The sequence below is a fragment of the Bombina bombina genome, chromosome 2 (genome assembly GCF_027579735.1).
Source record: "Bombina bombina isolate aBomBom1 chromosome 2, aBomBom1.pri, whole genome shotgun sequence".
Taxonomy (NCBI): domain Eukaryota; kingdom Metazoa; phylum Chordata; class Amphibia; order Anura; family Bombinatoridae; genus Bombina; species Bombina bombina.
The window spans coordinates 521343123-521366122 of NC_069500.1; the positions used below are offsets into that span (position 1 = coordinate 521343123).

The 23000-nt window shown below is 36.8% G+C and overlaps 1 protein-coding gene, 1 long non-coding RNA gene and 1 gene segment (V, D, J or C); all 3 read left to right on the plus strand.

Moving 5' to 3' along the window:
- Positions 1–23000, plus strand: part of LOC128649177 (uncharacterized) — a 139325-nt gene that overhangs the window by 18213 nt on the left and 98112 nt on the right. For both annotated transcript variants that reach the window (XM_053702290.1, XM_053702289.1), the window contains exon 2: positions 15669–15980. In XM_053702290.1, the coding sequence (XP_053558265.1) occupies positions 15669–15980 (312 nt within the window). The remainder of the gene's footprint in view (positions 1–15668; positions 15981–23000) is intronic.
- LOC128649179 (Ig gamma chain C region-like) overlaps positions 1–23000 on the plus strand; it is a 430619-nt gene that overhangs the window by 17563 nt on the left and 390056 nt on the right.
- Positions 10792–14444, plus strand: LOC128649181 (uncharacterized). Its single transcript, XR_008400651.1, has 2 exons — positions 10792–10876; positions 14290–14444. It is a non-coding gene; the product is annotated as an uncharacterized LOC128649181 (long non-coding RNA).

Here is a 23000-nt window from a genome sequence, read left to right on the forward strand (position 1 = left end):
CCGACACCTACCTTCAATTATTAACCCCTAATCTGCCGACCGGAGCTCACCGCTATTCTAATAAATGTATTAACCCCTAAAGCTAAGTCTAACCCTAACACTAACACCCCCCTAAGTTAAATATAATTTTTATCTAACGAAATAAATTAACTCTTATTAAATAAATAATTCCTATTTAAAGCTAAATACTTACCTGTAAAATAAATCCTAATATAGCTACAATATAAATTATAATTATATTATAGCTATTTTAGGATTAATATTTATTTTACAGGCAACTTTGTAATTATTTTAACCAGGTACAATAGCTATTAAATAGTTAAGAACTATTTAATAGTTACCTAGTTAAAATAATTACAAATTTACCTGTAAAATAAATCCTAACCTAAGATATAATTAAACCTAACACTACCCTATCAATAAAATAATTAAATAAACTACCTACAATTACCTACAATTAACCTAACACTACACTATCAATAAATTAATTAAACACAATTGCTACAAATAAATAACATTAAATAAACTATCTAAAGTACAAAAAATAAAAAAGAACTAAGTTACAGAAAATAATAAAATATTTACAAACATAAGAAAAATATTACAACAATTTTAAACTAATTACACCTACTCTAAGCCCCCTAATAAAATAACAAAGCCCCCCAAAATAAAAAATTCCCTACCCTATTCTAAAATACAAATATTACAAGCTCTTTTACCTTACCAGCCCTGAACAGGGCCCTTTGCGGGGCATGCCCCAAGAATTTCAGCTCTTTTGCCTGTAAAAAAAAACATACTATACCCCCCCCCAACATTACAACCCACCACCCACATACCCCTAATCTAACCCAAACCCCCCTTAAATAAACCTAACACACCCCCCTGATGATCTTCCTACCTTGTCTTCACCATGCCAGGTTCACCGATCCGTCCTGGCTCCAAGATCTTCATCCAACCCAAGCGGGGGCTAGACATCCACTGAAGAAGTCCAGAAGAGGGTCCAAAGTCTTCCTCCTATCCGGCAAGAAGAGGACATCCGGACCGGCAAACATCTTCTCCAAGCGGCATCTTCTATCTTCTTCCATCCGATGACGACCGGCTCCATCTTGAAGACCTCCAGCGCGGATCCATCCTCTTCTTCCGACGACTAGACGACGAATGACGGTTCCTTTAAGGGACGTCATCCAAGATGGCGTCCCTCGAATTCCGATTGGCTGATAGGATTCTATCAGCCAATCGGAATTAAGGTAGGAATTTTCTGATTGGCTGATGGAATCAGCCAATCAGAATATAGTTCAATCCGATTGGCTGATCCAATCAGCCAATCAGATTGAGCTCGCATTCTATTGGCTGATCGGAACAGCCAATAGAATGCGAGCTCAATCTGATTGGCTGATTGGATCAGCCAATCGGATTGAACTATATTCTGATTGGCTGATTCCATCAGCCAATCAGAAAATTCCTACCTTAATTCCGATTGGCTGATAGAATCCTATCAGCCAATCGGAATTCGAGGGACGCCATCTTGGATGACGTCCCTTAAAGGAACCGTCATTCGTCGTCTAGTCGTCGGAAGAAGAGGATGGATCCGCGCTGGAGGTCTTCAAGATGGAGCCGGTCGTCATCGGATGGAAGAAGATAGAAGATGCCGCTTGGAGAAGATGTTTGCCGGTCCGGATGTCCTCTTCTTGCCGGATAGGAGGAAGACTTTGGACCCTCTTCTGGACTTCTTCAGTGGATGTCTAGCCCCCGCTTGGGTTGGATGAAGATCTTGGAGCCAGGACGGATCGGTGAACCTGGCATGGTGAAGACAAGGTAGGAAGATCATCAGGGGGGTAGTGTTAGGTTTATTTAAGGGGGGTTTGGGTTAGATTAGGGGTATGTGGGTGGTGGGTTGTAATGTTGGGGGGGGGGTATAGTATGTTTTTTTTTACAGGCAAAAGAGCTGAAATTCTTGGGGCATGCCCCGCAAAGGGCCCTGTTCAGGGCTGGTAAGGTAAAAGAGCTTGTAATATTTGTATTTTAGAATAGGGTAGGGAATTTTTTATTTTGGGGGGCTTTGTTATTTTATTAGGGGGCTTAGAGTAGGTGTAATTAGTTTAAAATTGTTGTAATATTTTTCTTATGTTTGTAAATATTTTATTATTTTCTGTAACTTAGTTCTTTTTTATTTTTTGTACTTTAGATAGTTTATTTAATGTTATTTATTTGTAGCAATTGTGTTTAATTAATTTATTGATAGTGTAGTGTTAGGTTAATTGTAGGTAATTGTAGGTAGTTTATTTAATTATTTTATTGATAGGGTAGTGTTAGGTTTAATTATATCTTAGGTTAGGATTTATTTTACAGGTAAATTTGTAATTATTTTAACTAGGTAACTATTAAATAGTTCTTAACTATTTAATAGCTATTGTACCTGGTTAAAATAATTACAAAGTTGCCTGTAAAATAAATATTAATCCTAAAATAGCTATAATATAATTATAATTTATATTGTAGCTATATTAGGATGTATTTTACAGGTAAGTATTTAGCTTTAAATAGGAATAATTTATTTAATAAGAGTTAATTTATTTCGTTAGATAAAAATTATATTTAACTTAGGGGGGTGTTAGTGTTAGGGTTAGACTTAGCTTTAGGGGTTAATACATTTATTAGAATAGCGGTGAGCTCCGGTCGGCAGATTAGGGGTTAATAATTGAAGTTAGGTGTCGGCGATGTTAGGGAGGGCAGATTAGGGGTTAATACTATTTATGATAGGGTTAGTGAGGCGGATTAGGGGTTAATAACTTTATTATAGTAGCGCTCAGGTCCGCTCGGCAGATTAGGGGTTAATAAGTGTAGGTAGGTGTCGGCGACGTTGTGGGGGGCAGATTAGGGGTTAATAAATATAACATAGGGGTCGGCGATGTTAGGGGTAGCAGATTAGGGGTACATAGGGATAACGTAGGTGGCGGCGATTTGCGGTCGGAAGATTAGGGGTTAATTATTTTAAGTAGCTTGCGGCGACGTTGTGGGGGGCAAGTTAGGGGTTAATAGATATAATACAGGGGTCGGCGGTGTTAGGGGCAGCAGATTAGGGGTACATAAGTATAACGTAGGTGGCGGTCGGCAGATTAGGGGTTAAAAATTTTAATCGAGTGGCGGCGATGTGGGGGGACCTCGGTTTAGGGGTACATAGGTAGTTTATGGGTGTTAGTGTACTTTAGGGTACAGTAGTTAAGAGCTTTATAAACCGGCGTTAGCCAGAAAGCTCTTAACTCCTGCTATTTTCAGGCGGCTGGAATCTTGTCGTTAGAGCTCTAACGCTCACTGCAGAAACGACTCTAAATACCAGCGTTAGAAAGATCCCATTGAAAAGATAGGCTACGCAAATGGCGTAGGGGGATCTGCGGTATGGAAAAGTCGCGGCTGAAAAGTGAGCGTTAGACCCTTTAATCACTGACTCCAAATACCAGCGGGCGCCCAAAACCAGCGTTAGGAGCCTCTAACGCTGGTTTTGACGGCTACCGCCGAACTCTAAATCTAGGCCTAAGACTTCATTCTTCTGTATTTTAGTGGGCCTTATAAGGCAATTACATTGTTTTTAATTTAGGCATGATTTACTACTACATTTTGAGCAATTTACTTAAAGGACCATTAAATACTGTAGAATGGTATAATCCACAAATGCACAGTCAAAATACAATGCAACAGCACTTACTATAAGTTTCCAATTATAAGTAGTTTTTTCTTCAAGATTGCTTCGATTTCCCTCCCCACTGTACCATGTGACACCCATCAGCCAATTAGAAACTTATATAAGTATACACTGTGTACTTTTGCACATGCTCTGTATGGGCTGGTGTTTCAAAATGTGGGCATATAAAAAGAATGAGCACAAATTGATAATGGAAGTAAATTGGAAAATTGTTTGAAATTGCAAGATCTATCTGAATCATGAAAGTTTAATTTTGACTTTAGTGTCCCTTTGACGTTTAGCACATTAGCAAGTTATTGATCTCCTTGCTACCAACTTAAGCAACTTTTACTTTGGAGCAATTAAAAAACAGTGAATACGATATGCAATTAAAGATATGCAACAAACTTTTTTGCTGGATTTGATATCTTAACAAGGTACACTGAATCCTTCTCACGTATTATTTTCTTTCAGATACACCAAGCACCCAGGTATCAGTTGAAGTGTATGCCATCCCACCATCTTTTGCAAGCATTTTTGATACAAAAGTTGCCAAGCTCACCTGCTTGGTAACAAACATTGTTGAGAAGTACGATGAAATAAATATTTCTTGGTATAAAGTAAGCACGAAAAATGAAAATCTGAAGACTACTATTGAGACACCCATTTACCATGACAATAGCACCTTCTCAGTAGAAGGGATTGCCACGGTCTGTGCAGATGACTGGATGGAAAACAAATTTCTATGCATAGTGAAACATCCTCAGATGGCTTCTTCTAAGGAGGTCAAGCTCTCCAAAGAACAAGGTAAGATATTCACATAGATCAGTCTGCTAAATATTCAGTTTGTGTACAGGCTAGATGTTGCAGCTTTCTGCATATTTTATATACCAGTAAAACTTGATAAATTTTGCCATTAAATAGCTAGACTTTCATATTAATTAAATTGATAATCTACTGGCTGTTATAGAGGGTTTTGCAATGCTTTTTTCTCTGGCAGTCAAGGGATTTAGTTTGAGTGCATATATTGTGTATTTGTATATGTGTGTGTGTATATATATATATATATATGTTTGTGTGTGTATGTGTATGTAACTGTATCTATAGTATCTAATTTCTTTAAATCAAGCCAGATCCTGTTTTATTAACCTTTGAATTCTTTCATCTAGGAGAGATGCTTAGACCTCCTTCTTTGTACCTATACCCACCTCATCAAGAAGAACTGGCAAAGAATGAGGCTATCACGTTTATATGCCTAGTTAAGGGTTTTTCTCCCTATCCAGTATTTGTTAAGTGGTTTGAGAGTGATGTAGAAGTGGATAATTCATCATACAAAACCACCAGTCCCATGGAAGAGCTGTATAATGGGAAAAAGACCTATTACCTTTACAGCATGCTTACCCTATCCAATGCTGATAACTGGAAATCTGGGGCATCTTATACCTGTGTGGTTGGTCATGAATCACTTCCACTACAGATGATCCAAAGAAGCATTGACAAGTCATCTGGTAAACCAACCAGTGTTAATGTTACCCTTAATTTGTCTGATACTTATTAACAATCCTCACCAAACAACCTGATGTCTCCACCCATTGTTCGTCCCTGAGTGATGTATTGAAGGAGAAGGAGGGAAAAGTGTCACCTTTGTGTGTGTTTGTCTGTTCTTGTACAGTTATTGTAATTAACCCTGTCTGCATACTGAAAACTAGAAATAAAAAATCGATTTAAGAAATGCTTGTTTCTATGCATATAATATACAATAAGACTGTATTCCATGAAGAGAAAAACAGAGTTGGGATATTGAATAATACGGTTACATACTATTTTGACTGATATTTGTAATTTCCGTTTTATTTATTCTGTAATTTTATATAGGGGTACAATTAATAGAAAATATGTAAAATTAACATGGCACACACACACACACACACACACACACACATATATATATATATATATATATATATATATATATATATATATATATATATATATATATATATATATATATTTGATGGGCCTACCTCTATGTCGGCCACAAAATATAATTTCTAGTTCAATTACTTCCATGGAGACCCCAACACATGTCAAACTTAATATCTTTTTGTTTATGTGCATTTGCTGCTTTTTGTTTTTGCTTTTAAAGCAGACATTAGTTCACACTTAATAAATTATTTCAGTGACATAAAATGGGTGTAGCTTATATTCATACTGAAGAATTTAGCTGAATGTGTCCCACAGCTCATACTTTGCCATCCAATAACATTTATATGTTGGTAAAGGGTTTTGTGCACTGCACCCCCAACCCCTCTTCAAAGCACCATGCAGCCCATCTTGTGACTCTGTATATAGGGGGCTCCACAGAGCTTCTATGATTTATTTTTCTGTGGCAACTAAGGATCTTTATTGTTCTTCAAGGAAATACACTCTACAAACCCTAGTATTGCCTTAAACGTTGAAATGCAGATAATTGACTGTGTAGACTTGTTAGCCAACTGTCCACATAAGCATTCACTTTGCAAAAGCACAATGCTAAAGTTAAGGTCAGCATACTGATACCAGTTAATAGCTGAGATTTTTACTTGTAATCATAATCAAAGGAGCTACCACATTTCTAAAATTAACAAATTAGGTCAATAAAACTATTTGACGCAAATGAGCAAACTTGCTAATTACTAAGAAATGAATCATTTGTATTAATGAGCACTACTGTCCACCTGGTTTAACCACTGGAAAAAATTGTAGGATATTCAGAAAATCTTTAGGGAAGTTAGATGAGACACACACTTACATATTAAATTAATAGGACCATTTTCTAAAGAAGTTTTTCTCAAGCTTTCTTGCTTTGCAGCATTAATATAACATGCTAACATTTTTTACACACTCCTCATTCAAATGCATCTGTCATTTCGAGTACTCTACTAACATAACTCAAAGCCAAATAATGACAATTTGGGAAATCAGATGTATATAACTAACATTTCATATTTTGAATAACTGTCATAAACTTTATTTTATTTACATCTTCAAATGGGAGCTGGAACACCCTTGGTTGCACCAACTGGTTTTAAACCTCTGCTTTAATGGGTTTGTCAGAGGATTCAATTAGTTAAAAGAACATGAAACTCTAATATTTCATCAGTTGCATATGAAAGTGCAGCATATATGAATTTAAAGGTATTTTTATATATAATTTCTAGCAGGAACTGCAATTTTGTGCACACTAAGAACTCCTACTGTGGTATTGTTGGGCAGAGGCCAGCCTCCATAAGAAAAAAAGAAAAAATAGCTTTATTTAGAATATGAAACAACCATTTTTTAAATATTTTAAAATATCCTCTTTTAAAAACAACAAAATTATTTCATTCAACTTTAAGATTGACAGCATCATGCTTATAGATTGAAGATACATAAATGTCAACTTTCAATGCCTAATAGTGAATTATTTTTGCAATATACTTATGACATCCTTGGCAATTCACAAGAGAGAAAAACATACGCATGCAGGCTATCCCAGTAAATGACTTGCACAGGAAAATTATAAAAGCTTTGATACCCTTTAAAAAAACAATAATCATTTTTGCAAACAGAAGAAAAATCCTTTGAATTACATTTTAAAAGCACAAAGGCACATTTTCAAGTCACTTTTCATTCTCCTTTAGTCTGATAAGTCCAAATACCATTTAGCACGTTGATGGCATTTTTCTGTTAACAGGGATGAAACTACTGGGGCTCAGAGATCTCAACTGAGACTGGGCTACACCTCTGGGTTGCCCATCAGGGCCTTGCAATAGATAGTGGCATCACACCCCAAGCATCATGCCTGGCCCTTTGTGTGCCGCTCTGCAAACCAGGCTCACAGTTTAAGGAACGTGTATGGATTTGTCAATATTTTGCTAGGATTACCAACATGGCCACCACAGTGGTGCTGCACAGAAAAACCTGCCACTATATTTGTAAAGTAAGGATGTGCATATATTCTAGCACAGACTAACCTTAATAAAAAGAAAAAATCCTTTATAATGTCTCATGCTTAATGAAAAACTGTTTGCTTGCTTTTAAGAAATAAAAAACTTTAAGGCATTAAATATATTAATATATACTGGGGCCTATCTATCAAACTCCGTATGGAACTTAACGCCCCGTGTTTCTGGAGAGCCTGCAGACTCGCCAGAAACAGCAGCTGCTCCATAACCCGAGTACGATCGGGTTGATTGACACCTCCCTGCTGGTGGCCGATTGGCTGCGAGTCTGCAGGGGGCGGCGTTGCACCAGCAGCTCTTGTGAGCTGCTGGTGCAATGCTGAATACAGAGAGCGTATTGCTCTCCGCATTCAGTGATGTCTTGCGGACCTGATCTGCACTGTCGGATCAGGTTCATAAGACATTTAATAAATAGACCTCACTGTCTCATTACAAAAATATGCTTCAGCGAATTGACCAATTCATATAAGAGGAAAGTGGCCTAGATTAAATAAGACTGGAGAGGCATTCCCAATCAGAAACTATGACAATCCAGATTTTATTCTATAGGAAATGAAGAGAGTGAGAAGCCTCTTCATTCTTAGGGATAAACTTACCATCTCTGCAGGCAGACAGGTTTGCAAGTAGTGAACTTGTCTGCCTGCAATCAACACTTGCGATGTTTCATAGCACGGCTAACTTTATCATTACACAAGAGAATTCTTGGGCAATATAACTCCCTGCTCCGGTGCAACCAATTGTGCTATAGAAGGGAATGTCAATCCCCCCGAATGAGGGAGACGAAAAAAGAAGCAATTTTTGATTCTTAAATATGTAGCAGCAGGCTCGCTTTTGCAAACTTGCTCCAAGTATGCACAAAAGGCGTGAACTCAGCTTAATAAATTTACCCCTAGAGATGCCTGTGAGATCATATAATAAATACTAAACAAATGTAAGGTGTGTTCAATAGGAAAAAACATAATTCTAAATATATGTCAATTATGTTATTACTGGTGGCCTTCATAAGGGTTGCGCGGAGGTGTTATTAACCCTCATTCAGTACTATAGCACCCCTAAAACTCAAAATTTGAAAAAAATGAACCTGAGTAAGGGTGCATAACCCGAAACGTTGTTCCTTTTATCTGCTATTTGCTCCCACTTCATGATATGGAATAAAGAATTCTGAAGATTACAAGTGGTGCTGCTGTGTTTTTGTATACTAAAACTCAAAAGTGCCAGGTGCCCTCATTTAACAAGGTAGTGACTTATTATTAGGTATGCAGATTATTTTATTGCTTTTCTTATTTCTCTCTTTTTTCTTAGCTTTATCACACATAACAAAGAAAACAATCTCACAAGACTTCACAAAATAATATGGCCTCGGGAGGCGTAACTGAAATAAAGTCACTAAAAGTCTACATGTAAAATATCACAAAGAGGAATCAAGTCCATACACAAAAGCAATGCTGTCTAGTCATGGATAGCATACAGTATGCTTCTAGCAAATTGCTCCTTTAAGTAGAAAACAGTAAACGTTATAAATGTTTGTCCCAATCAATTATCAATTAGTTCCCCCTCATGGCAGCCATCTTTTTACATATCTACTGATCTACACAGGGCAAGCAGAGATGAATAAGGGAGAAGAGGGTTAAGAAAAAATAACAATTGGAATAAGCATTAGCTTTGAGGAAAACATTTTGCTCCCTCAAATATTTTGGATCTTCAACCACCCTAGTTGCTAAAAAAAACTTACTCTGTGCCAGGCTATTCTTTCTTTTTTAAAGGGACAATAAAGTCATTTTCTTAGATGAAATATAAAAAAGGGCATTTTCAAACAATGGAGATGAGGGAGTTGTCTTTAATATCCACTAAGTAGTCCTTAAGTATGAGTTGTGCATAAATATTCAGTTCCTGTTAGCATTAGAATAAGTTTAAAATATGTTTACTTAACCCTTATCATGTAAACATATTTAATCATGGTACACTGTTGCTCTTTATATGCATCAAGCCTTTGTTGTTGTTTTTTCTTGCAATTTCTTGTGATGTACAAAGGCATCAATGAACAGAATGCCAGCGTGCCAGTAGTGCATCACTTGTTGAGATGAGATGGTGTCTCCATGTGAAAAATGTAAATATATGTATGCTTATACAAAATTCAACAAGACAATATTTTTGACAATTAAGTAAATTAATTAATTAATAGGCCTTACATCATATACAGCCTCTCTATGGGCTATGTTATAAGTGGTGTGTCTGAGCTAACTTGCGTGCATATTTTAAATTCAAAGTAAAAGCAACCGCACAAGTGCAAACTAAATTTGTGCTTGTGGAGTTAGCGCAACTGCAGACTTTGAGTAAAGGGTTAGGGCTAAAATTAATGGGACACTAAATCAATTTTTTTTATTTCATAATTCAGACAGAGCATGCAATTTTAAAAAACTTTCTCATTTACTGCTATTATGAATTTTTCTTTGTTCTTGCTATCTTTATTTAAAAAGCAGGAATGTAATGCATAGTTGCCGTCCCATTTTTGGTTGAGAACCTGGGTTACATTTGCTTATTGGTGGCTAAATGTCAGCCACCAATAAGCAAGCGCTATCCATGGTGCTGAACCTAAAATGGTCTGGCTGCTAAGCTTTATATTCTTGTTTTTTAAATAAAGATAGCAAGAGAACGAAGAAAATGTCATAATATTAGTAAATTAGAAAGTTGCTTAAAATGTCATGCTGTATCTGAATCATGAAAGAAAAAATGTGGGTTTAGTATCCCTTTAAAGTTTCACTAAACACAACAAAATGCATAAATACATGATGTTACACTCATATATACACTATCTAATATATAGCTAATATATAGTAATCTGACCCTATATTTGGTATCTGAAATTGATTGATTATGAGAAAGTGGGGAAAAAATAATTTAAAAAATTTAAATCCAGAATGGAATAAAATATTTACCAATACCTTAGCCAATGTAATTTTTTTGTTATCTATCTATTTGTGTGTCTGTACCCCCTGTCTGCATGACAGTATATTTCATACCCTCTTGTCATCCCATACACCCTCAGCTTGTGGTCGCATAACTGTAAGACTTACATCTCTGTCAAATTTCTGCAGTTCAGGTCATTTTTGTAGATGTGGATGAAGAGATTGCAAACCTCTGGGCCACAACTTCAACATTTATGGTGCTCTTCCTGCTGAGCCTCTTCTACAGTGCAACTGTTACTTTGTTCAAGGTAGGGTGAGATGGATTTACAAAATAATATATATAAAACTTGTATTTGTAAATTGGTGGTCATTACAGCATAATCTGCTTTATGAATGTAATATTTAAAGGGATATACTGTATATAAGTCATTATAAGATTTTCACAAGTCAATATGGTGTTTCCTTTTGGAAAATTGATGCATTCATTGTATTTTTAGAAATAGTTATATTCAGTCTTGTAAGGGAGGTTCTCAAGAGCAACCACTCAAAACACAAATGTATATATATATTTTGGAGTTGTGACAGTTGAAGCCAATTAAGTGCTGGCATTTGGTGCAGAGATTATCTGAATTAGAGTTTCATTTTGTTATAAAGCAATGCTCATTTGAGTTATGGGGGTCTAATTATGTAGGTGCGGACAGACATGATCCGGTGTAGCAAATCATGTCTGCCGCACATCGATAAATGCCGACAGCATACGCTGTAGGCATTTATCATTGCACCAGCAGTTCTTGTGAACTGCTGGTGCAATACCTCCCCCTGCAGATTTGCGGCCAATCGGCCACTAGCAGGGGGTGTCAATCAACCCGATCGTATTCGATCGGGCTGATTGCTGTCCGCCAACCTCAGAGGTGGCGGATGAGTTAAGGAGCAGCGGTCTTAGGACCGCTGCTTCTTAACTTCCGCTTCAGTCAGAACTGAAGGTAAGAGGGTCGGACGCAACATTGGCTTCTTCATAAATAGACCTCTATGTGGATATAAAAGCATGATATTAAACTTTTCCATTTCATAAAACTAAGAGCCATATAATTATTATATAGAAAATTAGCAAATCTAGGCAAGTATGCCCACTTGCTTTACTCCAGAAGTACTCTGTATGCATTGTTACTAATGCATCAGGGAACTCTGGGTAAGATTTGCAAATAAGATATTGAATATCAGTTGATTTTTGCCTCCAAGTGCAATCCCCTTTATGAGGTGGGTGCAGCAAAAAACAAATCACTTTTGGGCAGCTGTTTCGATTTTATTAACTTTAACTTTAATTTAACTATTAGCAGAAGATAGACTTTATTTGATGCTTGGTGAAGCATATTTCCAGGGAAAACGCAATACTCATTTGAGTTGCATGAGATTAAAATCCACTGTTTCATAAAAGAGGCATATAATTATTGTAAAGAAAATTAGCAAATCTAGGCAAGTATCCCTGCTTGCTTTACCCCAGATGTACTCTGTATACTGTGTTACCAATGCACCAGGGACCTCTGGGTAAGCAATGCAAATAAGACATACAATATATGATGCTCTTTGGTTCCAATTGCACTCTCCTTTATGGTATGACACAGCAAAAACAAACCCTTCTGGACAGCTGTTTCAAGTTTATTAAAGGGACACTCAGGTCAAATAAAATTTTCATGATTCAGATACAGCATGTAATTTTAAACAACTTTCCAATTTACTTCCATTAAAAAAAAATGTGCACAGTCTTTTATATTTACACTTTTTGAGTCACCAGCTCCTACTGAGCATGTGCAAGAATTCACAGACTATACGTATATGCATTTGGGATTGGCTGATTGCTATCACATGGTACAGGGGGGATCTGAGGATCCTTTTATGATCAGAAATTATAAATATGGTGGAAGTCTGAATCCAGTACTAAAGAGTGGATGCTTTGTTTTGGCTTTCTTCTATTTAAAATGCTATGTGCAGAACATTGGAATGTGAAATATTTAAAGTAAATACACTGTATAATACTTTATTAAAAATTATAATTGGATAAATATGCTTTTACATGTTTTCATCTACTTAACTGCAAAGGGCTCCAATACACATGTATATATACATATGTATTAATGTGTTTATATGTGTATATATGTCTGTAAATACATGTATACACATATAAATACATAAATATGATATGATGTATATGTATGTATGTCTATGTTAAAGCCCTTTGCCTGCCTTTTTTTTCTAACACTTGACACCTCAGATCTTTGAGTACTTATAACTTTTTGTGCAATATTTTTTTATATAATTTTTATTAGATAGTTTTATTATGAGTGTAACTGTACTTTGTAATGTATTTTTGATGTGTTTAGTGACACTCTTTAGTTTCGTGAAACAGTTAACCACAGCTCTGAGGATGCGGTAATCATTCTATCATAAATCGTGATTGCGCTTGCGCGTTTGCATTTACTTTCAACTTGCAATACCATTACAATTTAACCTGCGCACAAACAATCATGAAAACCCGATATCACTTGAGCACAAATGTTTGGGCTACACTCGTAACCTGGCTCTTTGTTTGCTTGGTGTCATGGGTCTTAGCTTCTAATACAAAGCAGTAGGAGTGTGTTCTTTATTAGAGTCCATGAGGTATAGAGGCCTACTTATCAAGCTGTCAACCACAAATACGCTGGAATTCCGCAGCGTAATTGTGGAGAGCTTGATTCCCCTTAGTTATCAAAGCCTACAGACCGGCAAAAGTTGAAATTTGTGACGTAACATACGATCCGCCGGTCTCAGTCCGACAAAGATAGATGCTTACGTCATTACAGATGTTCTGAATGTAAATTTGGCCCTATCTGACTACTTTTGCTAGTTAACAAATATCTAGCAGGTACGCTCGCCACTATTCCGGCCCAGTGTACCTGGTTTTCAATCCGCCGCCCAGGAGGTTTAGTAAGTGCTAGTGATGTGGGAGGCCAGGGGTTTAGGGATTAATACATTTATTTAGTTGCGGTGGGCTCCAGGAGCGGTGGAATAGGGGTTAATAACATTATGTAGGTGGCGGCGGGGTCCGGGAGCGGCGGGATAGGGTTTAATAACTTTATTAGAGTTGCGGTGGGGTCCAGGAGCAGTGCTTTAGGGGTTAATAACTTTATTTAGTTGTGGCGGGGTCCGGGTGTAGCAGGATAGGGGTTAAACAGTTTACTATAGTGGCGGTGCTTAGTGACAGTATACAAATAAAGCTGTGAAAAAGCCGAAGAGCAGCGAGATCGATGACTGTTAGTTAACAACAGTCCACTGCTCATCGCCCGATACTTGGTGCGCAGCTTTTTGACAGCTTTTTATATAAATATGGAGATCGTATTCAGGTCCACGACCACGATGTTAGGCGATGTCAGGCAAGCGTATTGGTGCCGTCGAATGCAGCACAGTTGATGGCTTGATAAGTAGGCCTCATGGTGTCTGATTGACTGTACCTCCCACCTTCAACAAAATGAAGAATAAAAGGCTCTGATCTTGGGCAGCCGGTTGAAAAAAGGGAAAATCAGAAATTGGTTTAATTATTGTGTGTAAGCAGTTTTTTAAATGTTTTAAACATGTTTATGAATATTATAATAATCCCTGATAAGTGCATTTGCAGATTATTTAAGAAGCAAACTGATATTTTAAATATTTCTAAGTAATAATCTGTATTTTTATTTGTCTATTTCAGGTCAAATAGTATGAACACAACATGGAGTACTGAACATCAAAATATCCTGTAAATAAATTTCAAACTCTTATTCTGAAGTTTAAAAGACTGAGCTGTTTTGCAGAATTTTATTGTAAATTTGTATGATGTAAAAATAAAGATATCTTATATTAGCGTTTATTTTGTCGGTCCTTTTATTTTATTTCCATTAAACGGTTGTAATCAGCTGATGCTGATGGCAAATTATTGTTGTATACATATCTCAGACCTTATTCATGAAAGTAAGCAACAGAGGCCGCAATTCATAAAACTACAGTGTATAAATTCTAGGATCATTCTTTATAAGACACTAATCTCTTTGTTCCCAAAAGGGTACCTTGGTTAGAACGTATTATTCCCATAAAAGACTTGTCAGAGTGCCAATATTTATTCGCGTAGCTATTTCTTTTACAGACCATAACCAAAAAAGACTGAAATTCAAATAAGCAAGTTCCAAATATTATGGTTCATCGTCGGATACCAACATTTTCATAATAGAGGACAAGTTCGTCTAAATTCCGTTGTGAGTTTGACCTGCAAAATGCAGCAGGGTCAGTTGTTCCAACAGAGATTGTAAAGTATCCCTCCTGCAACTTAGGGTTAAGAAGGAAAGTGGAGTTTAGCATGTTCTAAATCAGAGCAGTATTTTGTTTTTTGTTCAATTGTTTTTTTTTATGAAAACTTGACTCATCAACCTCTCCAAATGTATTAAACATATGACAAATGGTGAAGTCATTCTCAAAATAAATGCTAACAAATCATAAGGTTCAACAGATGCTTATGATTATAAAATTGAGCTTGAAGATATAACTTTAAACACACTTTTAAGATTAGACAGTGTATACAAGATACAGGAAAGGCTATTATTATTTTTTTACTCTCTTTTTTTTTTACTCTCTCAAAGGTCAACAAAATAATTTATTAACTATAAAGAGAAAAATGAGGTCAATAAGTTTTACTCCTCGTATATTCCATTTCCCCATTCCTGACCTTGCCATGTAAGAATCAATAGAGGGAACTTTAACCAAATTACCAAGTCATAGCTAGAAATAGACAATTATTTATTTGCATTTATATGCTTAGGAAAGTGAATGTTAAAATACTAATTTTAATTATTGAGGGAAAAAAGATAATAACAGGGAATAACACATGTGGGATATTAAACTATAAATCAGTGGCCTAAGAATATTTCAGGGTGAGATGTTTTTTTACATTAAGTGATAGCATTTTTTTTTTCTTTTCCTAGTTTTTTTTATGTAGCATCTCTATATCTAGGAAATATCATTATGCTACATTTAACAGACCATACTATCCCATCATAATATTTTTTTATTATTTCCTTTGTTTTCTACTTATTACAGTTGAGAAGTCATCAGGCAATGTCTTCCCGTTGGTTCCATGCTGTGAAATGCCGAGCAAAGATCATATTCACATTGGATGCCTTTATTCTGATGTATTTCCACATCCAGGCCCTTTCATATGGGAAGCATTACCATCAGCATCATTGACATCATATGATTTTCCTCATGCGTTAGTTAAAGATAAATATTCTTTCGTCAGTTACATTATCATCCCTTCTAATGATTGGGACAGTAAAACCTACACATGTACTCCCTCCCAAAAAAGCAAAGAAACTAAATCAAATACACTGGGAAAAACACTGAAAAAAAAAGGTAAGTTTTATTAATTTAAAATCATTTGATGTGTAGTGGGAATGTTTTGTCACAAATTAAAAATGATTTTACATTATTATATGCTTATTTCAATATATGGTGTAATTGTGTAATTAGAATTCCAAGGCAGTGTAAAGGTAAAAGGTAGTTAACTTCACTAAGTTTGGAAGTAAGGTTTTAAGAGGTGATTTTGAGTGTTCAGATCAGGGAAAAACTGAGGTCAGGAGCTATTGTTAGTCAGTAATTAAGCACACAGGGGAGATCTAAAAGAGACAATAGGTATTAAAAGTCAGCAGCTAGGGAATCAGAAGAGATCAGGCAACACAGCAAGGGGTCAGAAATATAATGTAAACCAGAAGTCAGTCCAAAGTCAAACCAGAAAGAAAAGTCAGGAATCAGGTATACCAGGATCACCATAAATAACTACGGACAATGTATACGTTCCTGCATTTTACTTGGTGCTCCTTAAGTGACAGCATCACTTCTGATATATACACAATAAGTTGTGCCATCTACAGCGTTAGTTTTGAGATTTGTGCCTCTACTGGAACAAACGCAATCTTTGGTGCTCACTGTATCCAGTGCTCTTCTTGGTGCAGGCTGGAGACTCAATGAGCTGACTGATGCATTGTGTGACAAACAGATGGGGCAGATAATTAATGACAATTCCTAGTGTTCCAGACTAATAGGTAACTTCCTTTCTACCCCTGATCCTGCTCCCAACATTAGTTGAGGTAAGAGGCCAATTTGGGGACTAACCAAAAGTTTAATCATACATTTTCCAGACAAGCTTTTGGATAGGTTCATGACACAGAGAAAGACAGTAGGAGAAGAAAAGATAGATAAATAGATAGAGATAAATAGATAGATAGATAATAGAGCAAACAATAGAAAAGTAGATAAATTGCAGCAGTGAACAGACACAGAAATTCTTTACCTTTTTTTTCTTTCATCTGAAATTTCTGAAATTCATCCACTAGCCTGTTTAGTTCAGGGGAATTGTGTTATTATATACTAGGCGATAAGACTGCCCAGAGGGCAGTCTATGTTTAATAAATACAAACCCCCAAGCTAAAGTTATAAAAAATAAAAAAAAGTAAAATTACAGAAAAAAATAAACAAAGCTATCCAAAATAAATAATTTAAACCTAAACTATAACCCCTATAAAAATAAAACATCCATCCCAAAATAAAAACACCCCCTAATCTAATACTAAACTACCATTAGCCCTTAAAATGTCTTTTGTAGGGCATCGCCCTAAGTTAAACAGCTCTTTTACTTACAAAAATTACCAATTACCCCCTAACAGTAAACCCCCCCCACCCAACCAACCCCCCCAAAATAAAAAAACCTAACACTAAAAAATAAAAAAAATTCTAAGACTAAGCCCCAAATAGGAACTCACCATTCCTGAAGTACGGCGAAGAAGGTCTTCCTTCAGGAAGCTCCGTCATCTTCTATCTTCATCTTGTGCAAAGGCAGCGCAGAGCGGAGGTGCGGAGCGGTCTTCCCCGATGCGCGGATCTGGAGCGGCACTCCTCAGCGGCGGTCTTCAGCTGCAGCCATCCTCAGCGGCGTGGAGGCTCCTCTTCATCCGATCATCCGTCGTACACTGAAAATTGAATGCAAGGTACCGCATTCAATTTGGGGTAACTTGCATTCCTATTGGCTGAAATTTTGAAATCAGCCAATAGGATTGGAGCTACTTAAATCCTGTTGGCTGTTCAAATCAGCCAATACAATTTCAGTAGCTCTCATCTTATTGGCTGATTTCAAAATTTCAGCCAATAGGAATGCAAGGTACCCCAATAAATATGGGGTACCTTGCATTCAATCTTTAGTGTTCGATGGATGATCGCATGAAGAGGAGCCTCCACGCCGCTGAGGACCGCCGCCACTGAAGAATGCCGCTGAGGACTGCTGCTGAGGATCCGTGCATCGGGAAAGCCAGCTCCACATCTCTGCTCCACGCCACCTTCGCTCCGGATTAAGATAGAAGATGATTTAGCCTTCTGGAAGAATACCTTCGCCACCGGACTTCAGGAACGGTGAGTAGCTATTTGGGGCTTAGTTTAAGATTTTTTTTTTTATTTTTAATTTTTAAGATTAGGGATTTAATGGAATGGAAAAGAGATGATTGCCCTTTTAAGGGCAGTAAAAGAGCTGAATGCCCTTTTAAGAGCAATGTCATACAAATGCCCCTTTAGGGGCAACGGGTAGTTTAGGTTTTTTAGTGTTAGGTTTTTTATCTTGAGGGTTTGGTAGGTTGGTTTTTTTTACTGTTAGGGGGGATTTAGTAATTCTTAAATGTAAAACCACTGTTTAACTTAGGGCAATGCCCTACAAAAGGTCATTTTAAGGGCTATTGGTAGTTTAGTTTAGGGGGGGTTTATTTTGGGGGGCTTTTTTATTTTCATTGGGATTAGATTTTTATATATATATATATATATATATATATATATATATATATATACTGTATATATATACTGTATATAATTTTGTTTGTTTTTTTCTGTAATTTTAGTTTTTTATTTTTGTAATTTGAGATAATTTTTTGTAATTTAATGTTTGGTTTTATTTAAGTGTAACTTAGTATTGGGGTTAATTTAGGGGGTGTTAGGTTAGAGGGCTTAGTACGTAAATTAGTTATTTGCATTGTGGGGGGTAGGCGGTTTAGGAGTTAATAGGTTAATTAGGTTTATTGCGATGTGGGGGTTTGGCGGTTTAGGGGTTAATAGGTTAATTAGGTTTATTGCTATGTGGGGGGTTGGCGGTTTAGGAGTTAATAGGTTGATTAGGTTTATTGTGATGTGGGGGTTTGTCGGTTTAGGGGTTAATAGTATAATTAGGTTTATTGTGATGTGGGGGTTTGGCGGTTTAGGGGTTAATAGATTAATTAGGTTTATTGCAATGTGGGGGTTTGGCGGTTTAGGGGTTAATAGGTTAATTAGGTTTATTACTATGTGGGGGTGTTAGGTTAGAGGGCTTAGTACATAAATTAGTTATTTGCATTGTGGGGGGTTGGTGGTTTAGGAGTTAATAGGTTGATTAGGTTTATTGTGATGTGGGGGTTTGTCGGTTTAGGGGTTAATAGGTTAATTAGGTTTATTGCAATGTGGGGGTTTGGCGGTTTAGGGGTTAATAGATTAATTAGATTTATTGCGATGTGGGGGGTTTGCGGTTTAGGGGTTAATATTTTAATTATGTTATTTGCGGATTAGGGCTTAATTACTTTACTGTTTTGCGATGTGGGGGGGTTGCGGTTTAGGTGTTTGTTAATACTTAGTGCGGGAGGTTAGGGTTTTGTTTTTTATACTTTGTGTGGGCAGTTATTTGTTTTTTTTATTTCTTGCGGGTGGTTACGTGGTTTTTAGTTATTTTGTGTGCACGGTTGCATGGTTTTTTTTTAAGGCTTCAATTTTGCCTACGTTGCATCCAGGTGGATTCCAAAAAACCACCCTGCCATTTTCGGATTCCACCTGGATGCAGCTTTGCTGCATCCAGGTGGATTCTTTTGGCTGAGCGCACAGCCAACATTCTTTTGGCTGCCTCACGCAGTCAACATTCATTTGAGGATGCGTGCGCAACTGGTGACGGCTGCGGACTCGTTACAAACCTGATTATAGTATAGATAACAAAATTTGATATCCATAATTGGCTATGAGGAATGTTGTTTTCTTGCTTAAAGGGACAGTCTTATTTAAAAAGTTAGATAATCCCTTTATTACCCATTTCCTGTTTTGGCATTACCAACACAGTTATATTAATATACTTTTTACCTCTGTGATTACCTTGTATCTAAGCCTCTGCAGACTGCCTCCTTATCTAAGTGCTTTTGACAGACATGCAGTGCAGTCAATAAATAACTTCACGGGAGTTAGCACAATGATATCTATATGACACACATGAACTAATACTGTCTAACTGAGCTAAGAGGCGGTTTTCAACGGTTTAGAAATCAGTTTGAGCCTAGCTAGGTTTAGCTTTTCAAAATTACCACCAAGGGAACAAAGCAAATTTGATGATAAAAGTAAATTGGAAAGTTGTTTAAAATTGCATGCCCTATCTGAATCATGGAAGTTTAGTTTTGACTTTACTGTCCCTTTAATGCAATTTTATGAAAGGACTTTATTTCTCTACCAGTTATAATATTATATATAAATATTGCTGTGTAACTTTAGGGTAATTTTAATGATTGAATTGTATAGCTTTATTGTGATATTAATGATTATACCAATTAACATGTCAGTCCTAAGAGGATCCATCAAAGAGAAATCACATAGAAGCAGTGAATGTGTTACATTTACTATGTATTTCAATGAGAGCATTTATTTAAAAAGACAGTAGTAATGTAAATATAAACCATTTTAAATACAGTGTTATCCTGATTATGGGATAGATTACAAATGGCACGCTATTTGTCACTTGTGCTCGAGTGTATACTTCACTAGAAGTAATCTTTTTACACGCATTGAATAGTGCACATATTGTATAAGTTTAAAGTAAAATGTTTGCATGCAAGTGTAACCCTACGCACAATAACTTCAGGACTTAGGATATGGTGACCACACTAACACAATTTGCCCCATAGACTTCAATGAAGAAATAACCTAACACTTATTGGTCGCACCCGACAAGCATTATTAACATTTCACATTCTGTTGTTCTTCACATACAGGAATATGTTATTGTTATTGTAAATACATATTTCTATATATATAGCTCTATATACCTGTACCTGTATATCTATTCCTATAGATATATAGGGATAGATATATATTTTACGTGAACACTATCATATACATATGTCGTATGCAAAAGTTTAGGTACCCCTGACAATTTTCATGATTTTCATTTATAAATAATTGGGTGTTTGGATCAGCAATTTCATTTTGATCTATCAAATAACTGAAGGACACAGTAATATTTCAGTAGTGAAATGAGGTTTATTGGATTAACAGAAAATGTGCAATATGCATCAAAATGAAATTAGATGTGCAATATGCACCCAAACAGAAATATCGCAATAATATTTAGTATAGTGTCCTTTAGCAGAAATAACAGCCTCTAGACGCTTCCTATAGCCTGTAATGAGTGTCTAGATTCTGGATGAAGATATTTTGGACCATTCCTCCTTGCAAAACATCTCCAGTTGAGTTAGGTTTGATGGTTGCCGAGCATGGACAGCCCGCTTCAAAGCACCCCACAGATTTATCCAGCTCCGGCGTAACTTTAACTTTGTGACTGATTCCTCAACATTATTCTCAAGTATCTGCTGATATTGAGTGGAATCCATGCGACCCTCAACTTGAGCAAGATTCCCAGTACCGGCACTGGCCACACAGCCCCACAGCATGATGGAACATCCACCAAATTTTACTATGGCTAGCAAGTGTTTGTCTTGGAATGCTGTGTTCTTTTGCCGCCATGCATAACGCCCCTTGTTATGACCAAATAACTCAATCTTTGTTTCATCGGTCCACAGCACCTTCTTCCAAAATAAAACTGGCTTGTCCAAATGTGTGTTTGCATACCTCAAGCGACTCTGTTTGTGGTGTGTGTGCAGAAAAGGCTTCTTCCCCATCACTCTCCCATACACTGAATTGTTGAATGATGCACAGTGACACCATCTGCAGCAAGATGATGTTGCAGGTCTTTGGGGGTGGTCTGTGGGCTCTTTTTGACCATTCTCACCATCCTTTGCCTTTGCCTCTCCGATATTTTACTTCTGGCCTTAACAAGAACTGTGCCTGTGGTCTTCCATTTCCTCACTATATTCCTCACAGTGGACACTGACAGCTTAAATCTCTGCAATAGCTTTTTGTAGCCTTCCCCTAAACCATAACGCCCCTTGTCATGACCAAATAACTCAATCTTTGTTTCATCGGTCCACAGCACCTTCTTCCAAAATGAAGCTGGCTCGTCCAAATATGCGTTTGCATACCTCAAGCGACTCTGTTTGTGGCGTGTGTGTAGAAAAGTCTTCTTCCGCATCACTCTCCCATACGCTGAATTGTTGAATGATGCACAGTAACACCATCTGCAGCAAGATGATGTTGTAGGTCTTTGGAGGTGGTCTGTGACCGTTCTCACCATCCTTTGCCTCTCCAATATTTTACTTCTGACCTTAACAAGAACTGTGCCTGTGGTCTTCCATTTCCTCACTATGTTCCTCACAGTGGACACAGCTTAAATCTCTGCAATAGCTTTTTGTAGCCTTCCCCTAAACCATAATGTTGAACAATCTTTGTTTTCAGGTAATTTGAGAGTTGTTTTAAGGCCCCCATGTTGCCACTCCTCAGAGGAGAGTCAAAGAGAACAACAACTTGCAATTGGCCACCTTAAATACCTTTTCTCATGATTGGATGCACCTGTCTATGAAGTTCAAGGCTTAATGGGCTCACCAAACTAATTGTGTGTTCCAATTAATCAGTGCTAGGTAGTTACAGGTATTCAAATCAACAAAATGACAAGGGTGCCCAAATGTATGCACCTGCCTAATTTCATTTGATGCATTTTACACATTTTCTGTTAATCCAATAAACCTCATTTCACTATTGAAATATTACTGTGTCCTTCAGTCAATTAATAGATCAAAATGAAATTGCTGAGCCAAACACCCAATTATTTATACATGAAAATCATGGAAATTGTCAGGGGTGCCTAAACTTTTGCATACGACTGTATATAAATGTATATTTTTAATATGTATTTAATAAAAAACAGGAATGTAAAATATGAGTAATATGGTTTCACGCTTAGAGGCCTATTTATCAAAGCGTCAACTTTGTTGTATTTGACGGCACCCCTAATCTTACACTTATTAACAACTAATCTGCCGCCCCCGACATCGCCGACAACTGCATTATATTTATTATCCCCTAATCTGCCGCTCCGGACACCGCCGCCACCTACATTATAGTTATGAACCCATAATCTGCTGCCCACAAAATTGCTGACACCTACATTATATTGATTAACCCCTAATCTGCCGCCCCCAATGTCGCTGCAACCTACCT